This window comes from Sciurus carolinensis, chromosome 1 (assembly GCF_902686445.1).
Source record: "Sciurus carolinensis chromosome 1, mSciCar1.2, whole genome shotgun sequence".
Classification (NCBI taxonomy): domain Eukaryota; kingdom Metazoa; phylum Chordata; class Mammalia; order Rodentia; family Sciuridae; genus Sciurus; species Sciurus carolinensis.
The window spans coordinates 9,867,360-9,880,800 of NC_062213.1; the positions used below are offsets into that span (position 1 = coordinate 9,867,360).

General features: G+C 49.4%; 1 protein-coding gene across 1 annotated transcript in view; it reads right to left on the bottom strand.

Moving 5' to 3' along the window:
• The window catches only part of Tg (thyroglobulin), a 222,849-nt gene that overhangs the window by 193,548 nt on the left and 15,860 nt on the right, over positions 1 to 13,441 (bottom strand). The window contains 13 exon segments of the mRNA XM_047522972.1: positions 1,170 to 1,282; positions 1,785 to 1,830; positions 1,833 to 1,864; positions 2,233 to 2,251; positions 2,253 to 2,309; positions 2,311 to 2,372; positions 5,363 to 5,496; positions 5,498 to 5,600; positions 11,710 to 11,733; positions 11,736 to 11,897; positions 11,900 to 12,295; positions 12,678 to 12,939; positions 12,941 to 13,440. Coding sequence (XP_047378928.1) covers positions 1,170 to 1,282; positions 1,785 to 1,830; positions 1,833 to 1,864; positions 2,233 to 2,251; positions 2,253 to 2,309; positions 2,311 to 2,372; positions 5,363 to 5,496; positions 5,498 to 5,600; positions 11,710 to 11,733; positions 11,736 to 11,897; positions 11,900 to 12,295; positions 12,678 to 12,939; positions 12,941 to 13,440 — 1,910 coding nt within the window.

Below are 13,441 nucleotides of genomic sequence, written 5' to 3' on the forward strand. Positions count from 1 at the left end.
TACAGGCACAGGGCCCCGGGCTGGACCTGAGAACCCACAATCCCCGGGCCACCGGGCCACCCGCTGGAATCACGTTGTCCACCTCAGAAACCGTGGTTCCACCCTCCCTCCCTCATGAGCACCAGTCCCTGGGACAAGGAACAGGCTTGTGTGCCAACCAAGACAAAAGACTCAAATCATATTGGCTAATTTCTCTGCAAAATGATCCTTTTGATGTTAGTTAATATTTTATACTGCTTTCTGTTAATTGATGCAGACATCATTATATTTGTGTGTGTCTGTGTGAATTCCTCATTTTTTCACTCAAAAACACTACGCAAATGTTGGTTAACTTAAATATTCATTTATTTTATATTTTTCTACTAATATATCAAGATGTCTTGTAATCAAAGTTATGAATGATTAAAAATATATTTGTTTTCTATTAAAGAAAACTCACTCATAATTGGGCCATGTTTGCAGTACCCAATAATGACAATAAGGAAGTTTGCTCGGCACCTTCCAGCCTGTGCTGTGCCAATTTCATCTCACTTTCCGGAAGCCCCTGGAGCTGAATAGAGCAAGCAGTGGTGTTCCTGTAATTCCTATCTTAGGGGAAGGAACAGAGGGCCAGGGATTTCGTCACCTGGTGAGTAAGGGCAAGATTCAGCATGATTCTTTCCCTGGTCAGTGCTTCAGTCAATTATCACAGTCATCCAGGAAGCTGGGAGGTGCATGGGATGAAACCCCTTGCAGGGGGTGAGAATCCCAGTGCAGGGCCCTGAGCCCCGAGGTTGGGAACCCAAAACAGAAGGAGTACAGTGATCTGGCTGAGATGACTTCAGGAAACACATGGTAGCAATCATACAGGTGCCTGGTCATCTTCAAAGACTTTTCATGAAAAATATTTCCTTGGAGTCTCAAAACAATCCCAGCACAAGATAGAAGAAAATGTGACCTAATCTTATGATTTAAAAAAAAAAAAAAAAAAGCCATTGGAGCACAGAGAAGGTAATTAAGTTGCCTAAGGACACAGTCAGGGTCTACTAGGCCCAGGACAAATACCCAGGCTCAAGATTCCTTATGAGTCTAAGCAGATTAACGGATGAAAACTAGAAAAGCCATCCTCAACCAGATGCGATGAGCTCCTGCTTCCTTCCTCACACTCTCCTGAGCCCCCAGAGCCTCACCTCTAGGCAGATGGGGGTGAACAGATCTTCTGGAGATGGGTTTTCTTGGGATACAGCCTGTTTCCAACCGGAAAGCAGCCCATTGGCTAGAGACATCTCGCAGGTTGTGGGACCTGGGGGGTGACGGATTGGCTAGGGTGACCGAGGGAAGGCAACCCTGGCTCAGAGCGGGCTCCGGGGGTGGAGGTGCCCTTCACAGAGAGCTGGAAGCTCAGGAGAAGTGGGCTGAGGTTCAGGGATAAGGACACATGAGACAGGCCAGCTCTGAGATGTGGAGGGGGCTACTGATGACACAGGGCCAACCTCAGGGGACAGCAGGTGCAGATGTGAGGTTGGAGAGGAAGCCAGGGCAGTGGCTGCAGTGCCCACGAGCACTGGACTCGGGCCAGGCTCCCTCCTGCTCCCAGCCTGTCCCTCCACCACCCACCCAGGAGCAACAACCAGGAAGGGCCAGGTCAGCACTAGCCCTAGCCCTGGGGACTTGGAGAAGTCTGGACTTGTCTGGCCATGCTCAGGGGTGGGTCTGAAGGGCTGGAGCCACCCGGGCCTGGGTGACCACACGCCGGCTCAGTCAGCCTCGCCTGCTGGGTGAGGGGACAGCCTGGCTTCACTCACACTTGGGGAGGTCTGGAGAGCGTGCGGTCAGTGAGGCAGGAGTGTGGCTCCCCCCTTCCCGTCCACGCACCAGCAGTGCCCTGGAAAAAAGGCACAAACCAGAGCTTCAGGCAGCGCCTGGGGGACTCTCTGAGCATCCTGCAAACGGGCTGACCTTCTCTGCCTTCGTAGCCGCGCCAGCGGGTGACCTGCCTGCCGCCTGGTCCAGGCCCCTGGCCTGGCATCGTGCCCCATCACAGGTCTTAGCATCCCAGCACCTCGTGCACTGGACCTTCCGGTGCCCTAGGGTCTCCTCCCCCTCACCAGGGAGACACCCAGAGGCTCCGAGAAGCCAAGGGGTTTATCCAGGCTGCCGAGGAGAAGCGGGACCCAGGAGTCCAGCCTGCTTTGCTGGGGTTCTTTCCTAAGAGGAAAAAAAGGGTGTGAATGGCCACCGCAGGTGCCTTACCCGTCCCAGCATGGCACTGCCACGGGCTCCCCGTTTCCAAACGCATCGCACTGTGGCACGTAGGGTCCGTATCGCAGTGGAACCAGCTGCTCCACCGGGCCCTCCAGGGAAGAGCCCGCGTCTCCGGTAGAAGCTCAAGGCTGGAGTCACAGAAGAAGAGCAGAAGGTGACCACCTGCCCCGGTGCCCCGTCACGGAGAGCCACCAACACGGCCGCACTCCAACGTAAGCTACCCAACACCAGGGCGGCCTTCCGTGTGTCCTGAGAACATTTCACCCAAGACATGCAGAGGCCCCTCCGATCCGAGGGAGGCGCTCGGCGCCATTGTTGCCAGGAGTTAATGACTCCTGGGCTCAGAGTGAAAGAGCCCTCTGCAGCTCTCTACGGTGACGCCACCCGTGGGCGAGGCCATGACGGCTTCGGCACCTGTGACCTTCCTGCGACCTCCTCTTGGTGGCACTGAGGAGACGCCATGCAGCTCCCGTGGAAACGCACGCTCTAGTCAATGTGATCTTCTCGTTTCTGTTAGTTCACAGCATCACATTTCATGACAAGAAAGACGGGCTAAGCCACGGGCCTGGGGCCTCCAAGACAGGAAGTGGGGTGGGGCTTGACCAGACCTCAGTCCACGTCTGCCCTGAGCCTCCACGGCAAGCTCCGCAGGCGGGTCTTGACCCCTCAGAGCCTGGCCCCCACACAGCGCGCCTGTCTTCACGGCAGATCCGTGAAGCCCCGCGGCCCCCTGGTAAGGGGTGCGCAGCCCCTCCCAGCCCTGGGCAGCCGCCACCCGGGCTTTCCACACAGCGTCCCCCACCACCCGCACATGGGAGGCGGCCCTCAGGCATCTCATCCAGGGCCGCCTCCCCCGCGCGGGCATTCAAGGTCTTTGGGGCAAAGCCGTGCGTGTACTTGGCACAGAGCAGCCCTGGCCGCGCTATGCACTCAGGAATAACTGGATGAAAAACCACGGGAGTGAAGGCGTGCACTGGGTGAGGGGAGAGACAGCGGGCAGGACGCACAGCCTGGGTCCCCAGCCTCACGCCCGCTCCTGCCACTCTGCAGTCAGACCCGCCCCACCCCCATCTCCTCCTAGGTGGCTGTGACCTGTCTCCAGGCCCTTCCTCCAGTACGATTGCCACCTCCTCTCCTCCAGCAGGTGCCGGGTGGAGTGGTGGCTTCTCACAGGATCCTGGAGGACAACCCTTGGGGGGCAGTCCAGGTGGTAGTCACCTGCTACACCCAGGACTGTTCTTCCCAACTTGTCACCCTTCAGAAGTGGGCTTCTTGGCTCCAGAGGGGAGAGCTTACTGATATAAGAAGACCCACCACCAGAGCCACCTGGGGACACCCAGCGCCACCGCTGAAACAGCCTGGTACAGTGGGTAGGGCTCTGGATCTGGTGAGCCTCTACCTAAATCCTGGCATGGTACTTCTCAGTTGTGTGATCATGGGCAAGCTAACCAACCTCTCTGAGCCCGAGTTTGCTCTTCTATGAAATGGCTGTACCATTTGCTAACAGGGTAAGTGTGATCACTGCTTCAAAAGTGCTGAGCTCACGCCAGGCTCGGTTATACGTACTTACCTGCACACACCTGCTGCGGCCATCCCACACCCCTAGGCCCTAGACACTGAGGCCAGATTCTATAGGCCACAGGTGCTTTGTGGCCCTCAGTGTCTTCCTGTTCTGGGCACTGAATGCACAGACCCTCGGGGAGAAGCACCCCAGTCCTTGTCTGTGAGTTCTCCTCTTTCTCTACAGAGGCAGACATGCAAAATCAGAGCATGAGGCTAGTTGGAGAGGAACTTCCTTAGCTTGACTTCCAAAGAAAATGTCCTCATGTCACTCAGTGATGAATCTCTGTGGCGCCTCCAACTTTCTCTTCCCTTCCTCAGCATTTCCCACCCAAGTTCGGTGGCCACAACCCAAGGACCATGGATGCCACTTCTCTCTTGGATTGCATCAAGCCCTATCCTTGCATGAAATTTACAATAACATTTCTTTTCAAAAGCAGAAGTCATTAAGTGTCTGAGGAAGAGAGAACAGAGATGCCTGGGCAGAGGCTAAGGGGTGCAGACGGGAGTGAGAGGAGAGTGGGCTGGTGGACCACCATGGGGAACTCCTGCCCTGTGCCGGGTGCTGAGCTGCCCAGCAGCAAAGGTGAGCAAGACGTGGTGCCCTGACTTCCGGGAGAGTTGTCTGCTGAGGGAGAGGGCCAAGAATCACACGACCTTGGGAGATTCTCACGTGGGGTAAGAAGAGCAAAGACCCCAACCCGCAGCAGACCCCGCTTTGGGGGGCAGGGAGGTGCCAGCCCACTGCCTGCCTGCTCCGCTTGGTAAGAGGCTCAGGAAACCCCAGAAAGGGAATCACCTGGCACATCTAGAAAGGGGTGGGGTCTCAGATAAGGCTCAGACACGTGAGTCCTGCGTCCCTGCCAAGTTGGTGTAGGCTCAGTGTGAGGACTCAGGGGGCTCGGGCCCTCCTGCCAGGGCTGCGGTGGGACAGGCAGAATAGGGCTCTGGGAGGAGGGAGGTCTTGGAAGTCCCTGAGACCTGCTGGCCAGTGGACACAGTACTGAGAGACTGGGCCCAAGGCCCTGACCACCAGGGTGCCTGTCTAGGCTGTGCTGGTGTTAGAAGTGGCACTGGGCCGTGGCTTTGCCCGCACTCACTTGCCCATTTGGAGGAATATCCCAGATGGTGATGGCAACTTTGTCCCCTGGGTGTGTCAGAAGATGAACCGCGAGGACGTGGGCCTCTGCTAGCAGGAGAGGGCCTGGCCAGGCGGGGAGCTTGTGCGGCTGCTGGTAGGAGGGCCCCTCACCCGTTCCCCTTCCTGGTCTTCCTGCATCCTTGGACATGCCGTGGGGATGTGTGAGCATCTGTGTCACTCACTTTAAAGACTGTGAGGCTCCACAGGCGCCATCTGCCTCACAAAGCATGGAGGCCTGTCCCACAGTGGGTCTGGCAGCGTTTTGGAGAAGTGCTCACCTGTCCAGCTTTGACTGGGGACAAACCCACTCTGCCTTTCTTTCCCGGGAACCCGCCAGCCTGGGGCAACCAAGCAGCGAAGCCCTGAGGATACTGAGGAGGGAAGGCGGAGTGAGAAACCTCCGCACCCAGCACTCACTAGACTGAGCCGCCAGACGGAGGGCATCCTCGCTCCCACGCAGAAACTTCTCGAAGAAAGCCTCCCGGGAAGGGAGGAGTGGAGGCAGGCCCAGCTCCTCGCTGGTCAGCCGGATTCCCTTAGCCACCAGGAAACTCTCCCAGAGGGAAGCGGGAACTGTTGGAGGCCGAGACAATCTCTTCGGCTTCCTTAACAAACTGCAGGACTCGGCGCCGCGCCACCTCACAGGAGCCAGGACCTGGAGGAACAGAAGCATCCCAGCTGGCGCCATTCACCATGCATGGCTCCCCCTGCTGTGCACGTGCTCACATGCACACACGCAGGGCTTGGCCCTTCCCGGGCGCCAGCTCTGGCCACAGCTAGAATGTTCTTCCTGCCTTGCTCCGTGATCCCACTCACTCAACATTTACAGTGCACCTACTCCTTAGGACCAGTACTAGGTGATGTACGCTGCATGCTGTGCACCTACCCCACTGCCCAAGGGTTCTAGAAGATTCTGTGAGGCACGGCAGCTGAAGAGCCACGCACAGTGCCTGTCACATGGCTGTCCCTGGAACCATCACCTTAGCAAGCACCACCCTGATCGTTTTTCAACCAATCACATTGTGAATTCAACAGTGGAGGTGCCCTGTGGATTCTTGTGAGAGCAGGAGATTGGCAGGAAACTTTGACATCTGGAATTTGGAGACGTTATTGTTTTCTGGATCAAATAAATATTTTTAATTAAATAATCCCAGGGATTGGTACTCTTGAAGCAACAAAAGAAAGAAAAAAATAAATCACAGTTAAAAACTTCTACTCATTCTCCATTGCTTCCAGGATAAAGCAGAAGCTCTTTAACTGTGAACATACAAACTTTTAAAATCTGTCCCTCTTCTATCATCCTCTCCCTGCCGGTAACCTTTCCTCCATCCTATCCCCAAAATTGACTGTGCTACAGCTTCTCGGTCCTGGCACCTGCCATTTCCTCTGCCCTGAAGGAATCCTCCAAGTTTCATCCCAGAAGATGGTGCCAAGAGAATTGTCACATTGGTCCTCAATCAGAAGAGCAGTCTTATGCCCTGGGCATCCTCCGTGTATTTCTGTGGCCTCCCTTCTGTCCAACCATGACTATTTATAATGGACCTGATGACATGTTTGGTTTTGCCCACTGGTCTCTGAGCTCCTCAGGGCAGATAACACTCTTTCCATGACTCTGTATCATACAGCACCGTGTACATAGTAGGTGGTGCATAAATGCACATTAAAGAAAGCAAATTTCAAAGGAAATATCAATATGGACACTACTGAACTAAAAAATAACCAGAAACTATTTTGAAAATTTATATTCTAAAAATTAGAAAATCTTAAAGACATTGACAAATTCTAGAGATATATAACCTACCCAAATTGAATCAGGAAGACATAGAAAATTTAAACAGATCAATATCAAGCAGACAGATTCTCAGTCAAGTCCTACCAGACTTTCAAAGAAGAACTAACACTAATCCTCCTCAAATTATTCTATGAAATAGAAAAAGAGAACCCTTCCAAGCTCATTCTATGAAGCTAGTATCACCCTGATACCAAACCAGACATAGACACAACAAGAAAAGAAAACTTCAGACCAATATCTCTGATGAACATAGATACAAAAATCTTTAATAAAATTCAGTAAATTGCATACAAAAACATATTAAAAAGATAGTGTGCCATGATCAAGTGGGGTTCATCCCAGGAATGCAAGGTTGGTTCAACATACAGAAATCAATAAACATAATTCATTACATCAATAGACTTAAAGACAAGAATCATTTGACTATTTCAATAGATGCAGAAAAAGCATTTGACAAAATACAGCATCCACTCATGTTCAAAACACTAAAAAACTAGAGATAGTTGGAATATATCTCAACATTGTAAAAAACTATCTATGCTAAGCCCAAGGCCAACATCATTCTAAATGGAGAAAAATTGAAAGCATTCCCTCTAAAAATTAGAACAATACAGGGATGCCCTCTTTCACCAGTTCTACTCAAATTGTTCTTGAAACTATAGTCAGAGCAAATAGACAGAAGAAAGAAATTAAGGGGATATAAATAAAAAAAGAAGAACCAAACTATCATTATTTGCCAAGGACATGATACCATATTAGAAGATTCAAAAAACTTCACCAGAAAACTTCTAGAGCTCATAAATGAATTCACCAAAGTAGCAGTACATAAAATTAATACCCATAAATCAACTGCATTCCCATACATTGTGATGAACTAACTGAAAGGAAATTAGGAAAACTACCCTATTCTCAGTATCCTCAAAAAAATTAAATAAAATATTTGGGAATCAATCTAACAAAAGAGGTGAAAGACCTCTACAATGAAAACTGCAGAACACTAAAGAAAGAAACTGAAGAAGACCTTAAAAGATGGAAAGATCTCCCATGCTCTTGTATAGGCAGAATTAATATTATCAAAATGATCATACTACCAAAATCACCGCCCTGATTGTCTTTATTTCAACCAATATAGATTTAATGCAATTCCTATTAAAATCCCAAAGACATTCTTCATAGAAATAGAGAAAGCAGTCATGAAATTGGTTTGGAAAAATAATAGACCCAGAATAAACTAAGCAATCCTCAGTGAGAAAAAATGAAGCGGAGGCATCACAATCCCAGAACTTCAATTATACTACAGAGCTACAGTTAAAAAAAAAAAAAAAACAACATGATATTGACAAACCCACATAAATACAGTTCTCAAACTAGATAAAGGTGCCATAAACATACATTGGAAAAAAGATAGCCTCTTCAACAAATGGTGCTGGGAAACTGGAAAGCCATTTGTAGTATAATGAAATCTCACCCTGCACAAAATTCACCTCAATGAGGATCAAGGTCCTAGGCATTAGACCAGAGACCCTGTGCCTACTAGAAGAAAAAATAGGTCCAAATCTCCATCATGTTGGCTTAGGAACTGAATTCCTGAACAAGACTCCTATAGAACAAGAAGTAAAATCAAGAATCAATAAATGGGATGTTATCAAACTAAAAAGTGTCTTCAGAGCAAAGTAAGCAAAATTTAAAAATTAAGAAAAGGAAAGTATGTGAAGAGAGATCCTACAGAATGGGAGAAAATCTTTGCCACCTGCACCTCAGATAGAGCATTAATCGCCAGGATATATAAGAATTCAAAACTTTTAACACCAAAAAAACAAATAACCCAATCAATAAATGGACAAAAGAACCGAGCAGATACTTCACAAAAGAAATACAGTCAACAAATATATGAAAAAATGTTCCATAGCCCTAGCAATTAGAGGAATGCAAATTAAAACTACACCAAGATTCCATCTCACTCCAGCCAGAATGGCAATTATCAAGAATACAAGCAACAATAAATGTTGGCGAGGATGTGGGGAAAAGGTACACTCATACATTGCTGGTGGGACTGCAAATTGTTGCACCCACTCTGGAAAGCAGTGTGGAGATTCCTCAAAAACTTGGAATGGACCCACCACTCCTCAGCATATACTCACAGGACTTAAAATCAGCATATACAGTGATGCAGCCATATCAATGTATATAACAGAGCTCAATTCACAATAGCTAAGCTATGGAAACAACCAGGTGTTTCAGATGAATGGATAAAGAGAATGTGGTATATATACACATGTAATATTACTCAGCCATAAAGAAGAATGAAATTATGGCATTTGAAGGTAATTGGGTAGAGCTGGAGAATATAATGCTAAGTGAAATAAGCCAATCCCAAAGAACCAAAGGCTAAATGTTTTCTCTGATATGTGGATGCTAACTCACAATAAGGGGGCAGGTAGGGAAAAACAGAAGTTCATTGGATTAAACCAAAAGGGATGAAGGACAGGGAGCGGGGTGGGAATGGGAAAGGCAGCCGAATGAATCAGACCTCACTTTTTCTATGTTCACATGTGAATACACACCAGTGTAACGCCACACCATGTACCAACACAAGAATGGGAAGTTATAGTCCATGTATAAGATGTCAAAATACATTCTCCTGTCATGTGTAACTAAAAAGAACGAATTAAAAATTTTTAAAGATGAAAGAAAGCAAATTTTCCATCACTCCAGGGACAGCAATGTGGCCTCACGCTCCTCGAGGCCTGAGCCATGATGCTGCACGCATGTGGGAAGTTACGGCCTTTGTCACCACAGTGGGATTAATCCTGCCGTCCCTTATCAAGCACCTCCGTGTGCCACGCTGGCACTTTACATCTACTCCCTAGGGTAAGCCTCACACCAACCATGAGGCAGTGACTGACTGTAACTCAGACTTTACTGATGAAACTGATTCAGAGGGCCTGCCCCCTCCAACTCACATGGCGGCGGATGGACAGCAGAACCAGGAATCAAGACAGCAGAGTTCTGCACCTGCTCCACCTTCTCCAGCCTCTGAGTGCATTCGATTTGCCTGGAAATCTTACACAGGTGAAGGCTTCGGATCAGCAGGTGAAACCCAAGATCCTGAATCTCTAGCGAGTTCCCAAAGTCTGCTGCACTGGACCACATGCTGAGGCTCTGAACAAAACCCTTTTGATCTCATCCCCCATCAGCAAGAGAGTTTGAATACACACCCCAAAATAGGTGTTGCTTTATTCACGCCGCCTGTGTGCATAGCACTAAGATAATACACTAGGCAGTGGCTGCAGTCCTCAGCTGTTAACATGATCTTAAAACAAAAACAGAACTTCAAAAAGAAGGCAAAAAACACTGCACATGTGTGGAAGTTGTAGTATTTGCTTCCTAGTGAATTGTCTCCTACGCACAGCCCTGTACTCTGCAGTCTCCTCTTACTCAATGAGAAGGTCGCTGTACTCCACCCTGGTTCTGAAGCTCAGCCCTGCATCAGACCAGGTGAATGAGATTAGTCACTGACTTTACTAGGCTCTTTCAGTATCAGCAACTCAGATTCTTACAATCGTATGCAAGAGAACCACATTCAGTCTTAGAGCATCCACCATGTCAGAGCATGTCACCATGTCAGAGGCCTGACCTATGGAATGGAGAATGATCCTACAGGTCTCACAAAAATAAGACTTCTTATGAAACAGTCATGCCCCCTTCACTGTGCAGGTCTAAAAATACCTAAGTGGATGTCAACCCATGACTAAATAAGTGCCATTGAGACCAGCTGTTGACAGCACTGTGGAAACATCTGTGTCAGTTCTCTGAGGAACCTATTGCTGGATCCCACGGTTGATTTTCTTTTTTTCGTACCAGGGTAGAAACCCAGAGGTGCTTAACCTCTGAGCCACATCCCCAGTCCTTTTATATTTTATTTGAGACATAGTCTAAGTGCTTGGGGCCTTGCTAAATTGCTGAGGCTGGTCTTGGAACTTGCCATCCTCCTGCCTCAGCCTCCTGAGCCACTGAGATTACAGGCTCACGCCATGCTGGATCCTGCGTTTAATGGAGAACCCTAGCAGTGCTGTCTCCAGGCCACTTACAATGCAAGGGCCCTCCAGTTCTCACCACGTGGTCATTTCCCCCAACATTCTCAACATCTAGTTCTCTAAAGCCTAAGCCCTGGCTAATGTATCCCGAAGGTCCTGACACAGGCTCAACAATGCAAGGAACAAGCTGAGACTCCATCGACAGCTCCGATATTACTTACAACAACAGGAGCTGCTGGGCAGAGAGGGCTGATGTTACACCAACAGCTTGAATCTGATTGTTCTTTCAAACTGCTGGGCGGCTATTTGGAATGAGGCATTTTCATTCAGGACCTAGAGTCAGCTTCATTCGTTGACTGCTCACACACCACACCTTCCTGCAAGTCTGCCTGCCACCAAGCTGAGCCCACAGACCTCCATCGCACCTCTCTGTTAGTCCCTCAGTTGAATCTCTCCAAGTCAATGACGGTCACTTTAGGTAACACTTTCCTGAGGTCCTGAGCACCAGCAGTGCCCTGTGCAAGCCACAGGACCACCATGATACCTGCTGGTTAGTCAAATCGTTCTCTTACCTTATACGAGCCCAGTCGACCATGAGCATGGGAGGCCAAGAGCTAGTAATGGTCACCACCATAGTCTTCATAGGTGCTAAGACAATGCTTTGTACACAGAAGACATCAGAAAACATCTAAGGTATGTGATTTAATAATCGATTATATGATAATTAAAAATGGACTGCATTTCCCTTGCCAACACCTGACTATGCAGATGTGGGAGGGAATTCACCTCCCTCTGTGAGCTGGCTTCTCTCAGCCTGCACTAGGAATGCACCTGGACATCTCTCAACTCCATTCCAGCCTTGGCACTTAATGCCCTCCCGCTGGACATCCTTTTTGAGAAAACACAAATTCGGTTCTTCACATGAGTTAACTCACATGTTGGGACCTTGCTTGGCTTGCCCGAGTTCCTTCCAGCTCCAGGCCAGCCTCATCCACACACCAGCAGCTCCGAAGGTCAAAGTGTGTCAAAGGTGTGCTAAAGTCTGAGTAGGGCCCTGGGTATCGGCCAAGCTGGCCATTTAGGATCTGCCAAAAGAGGTAGGGATCCAGGAGGATGTTCTCCCGGGCCAAGTCGAATTCCCTTCCAGCGATGCCAGGGGCACATCCTGGAGGGAAGAATACTGAGCCAACACCGGAAAGATGCCTTGTTGGCCAGCCTCATACAAGTTTTGAACGAAGAGACGGAAGTTTCCAGAAGCTGCTTCTCTATAGCTCATAACCTTCATTAGTAGCGCAGCCGGGGTCAGCACTTGGCCATCCTTGTTCTGGGCCTTCCATCGCTCGTACCACTCAAAGGCCTGCTCAGGGGGCCCATCACACTGCACTGGTCTCCACTGTCCCCCGACACTGCACTGTGGAATGTAGATGCTGGAGAGGGTGGGTGGCGAGCTGGAGTTGGCCAGCAGAGCCCGCATGGTCCCAAGGAAAGCTTGCTCAGCCTGCAACTGACAGGGGGTGGGACCTGGGAGGAACAAGGAGCAGGTGCTTCAGATTAGCAAGTTTAATAAGCCAGAAAAACCAAGATGAGACCTAACTGTCTGAACCCCATCTAAAGCCTTATGCAGCCGCAGTGACCTATCTAAATAACACCTAGACGAGGGTCGACCCATGACTAAATAGGCACTGTTGAGACCACCTGTTGAAAGCACTGTGAAACGTATGTGTCATTTCTTTGAAGTCACTTCATTCCTTAGAATGCTTAATATTATCCATGCTTTCCTGGATAATTGCTAATTTAAGCACCTAATTGCCATTAATTCAGGTCTGCCCTTTGACCATCGGCAAATTCATGGTTCTGCAATGCATGGTGTTTTGGGGCCCAAAGAAGGACTGAACAGACTTACATTGCTTGGGTTCGCCAATTACACTCCGAGTCCCAGGAATAATCTGACCCTCGGCATCCACGCAGTAGCACTCAGAATTGAAGCATTGGACGGGCAGGAAATGTCCCTCACTAGTACAAGAAGGGACAAACAAGCTGGACCCAGCAGGCTGGCTGCCCATGAGGCTCTGCCTGCGAGCCCGTTGCTTCTCACACTCTGTGGGGCACCGGGGTCGTCCACCTCTGACTCTGGAGCCAGGAAGTTCTTTGCCCTGGGCATCCGCACCACCAGCACTCTCCAGCAAAGCACTGGACATCTGCGTAGCTTCCTTCAGTTGTGCACGAGGGGACAAAAAGCCTGCCAGGAGTCTGCTCACAGGCCTGGGAGCTGAGCGCCATTTCCATCACATCACCGAGGTCCCTGGCTACATCTTCTGGTACAGAAATAGCATGCTGCAGGAAGACAATGAGTTCTGGAAGCTCCAGGAGAGAAGCAAGGAATTTTAAGGCCTTTTGGTTCTCTTGCAAGTTAACTTTAAAGCCAAAGCTGCCCACAATTGACTTATTCATAGCAGAGTCCTTAGAAGCACCGAGGGTTTCTGTGGCAGAATTTGAATCCAATCCCACAGAGAGTGTCTTGGCTAGGTCTATCGGTCCCCCTCCATTCTGGAAGCCTGAGAGACCAAGTTGCTGGAAAAATTGACTGAAGTTAAATGTGCCCCTTATGCCAAGGGCTCCAGACAAGTTAAACTGGCCAACATTTACCAAAAATTTTCCTCCAAAAGG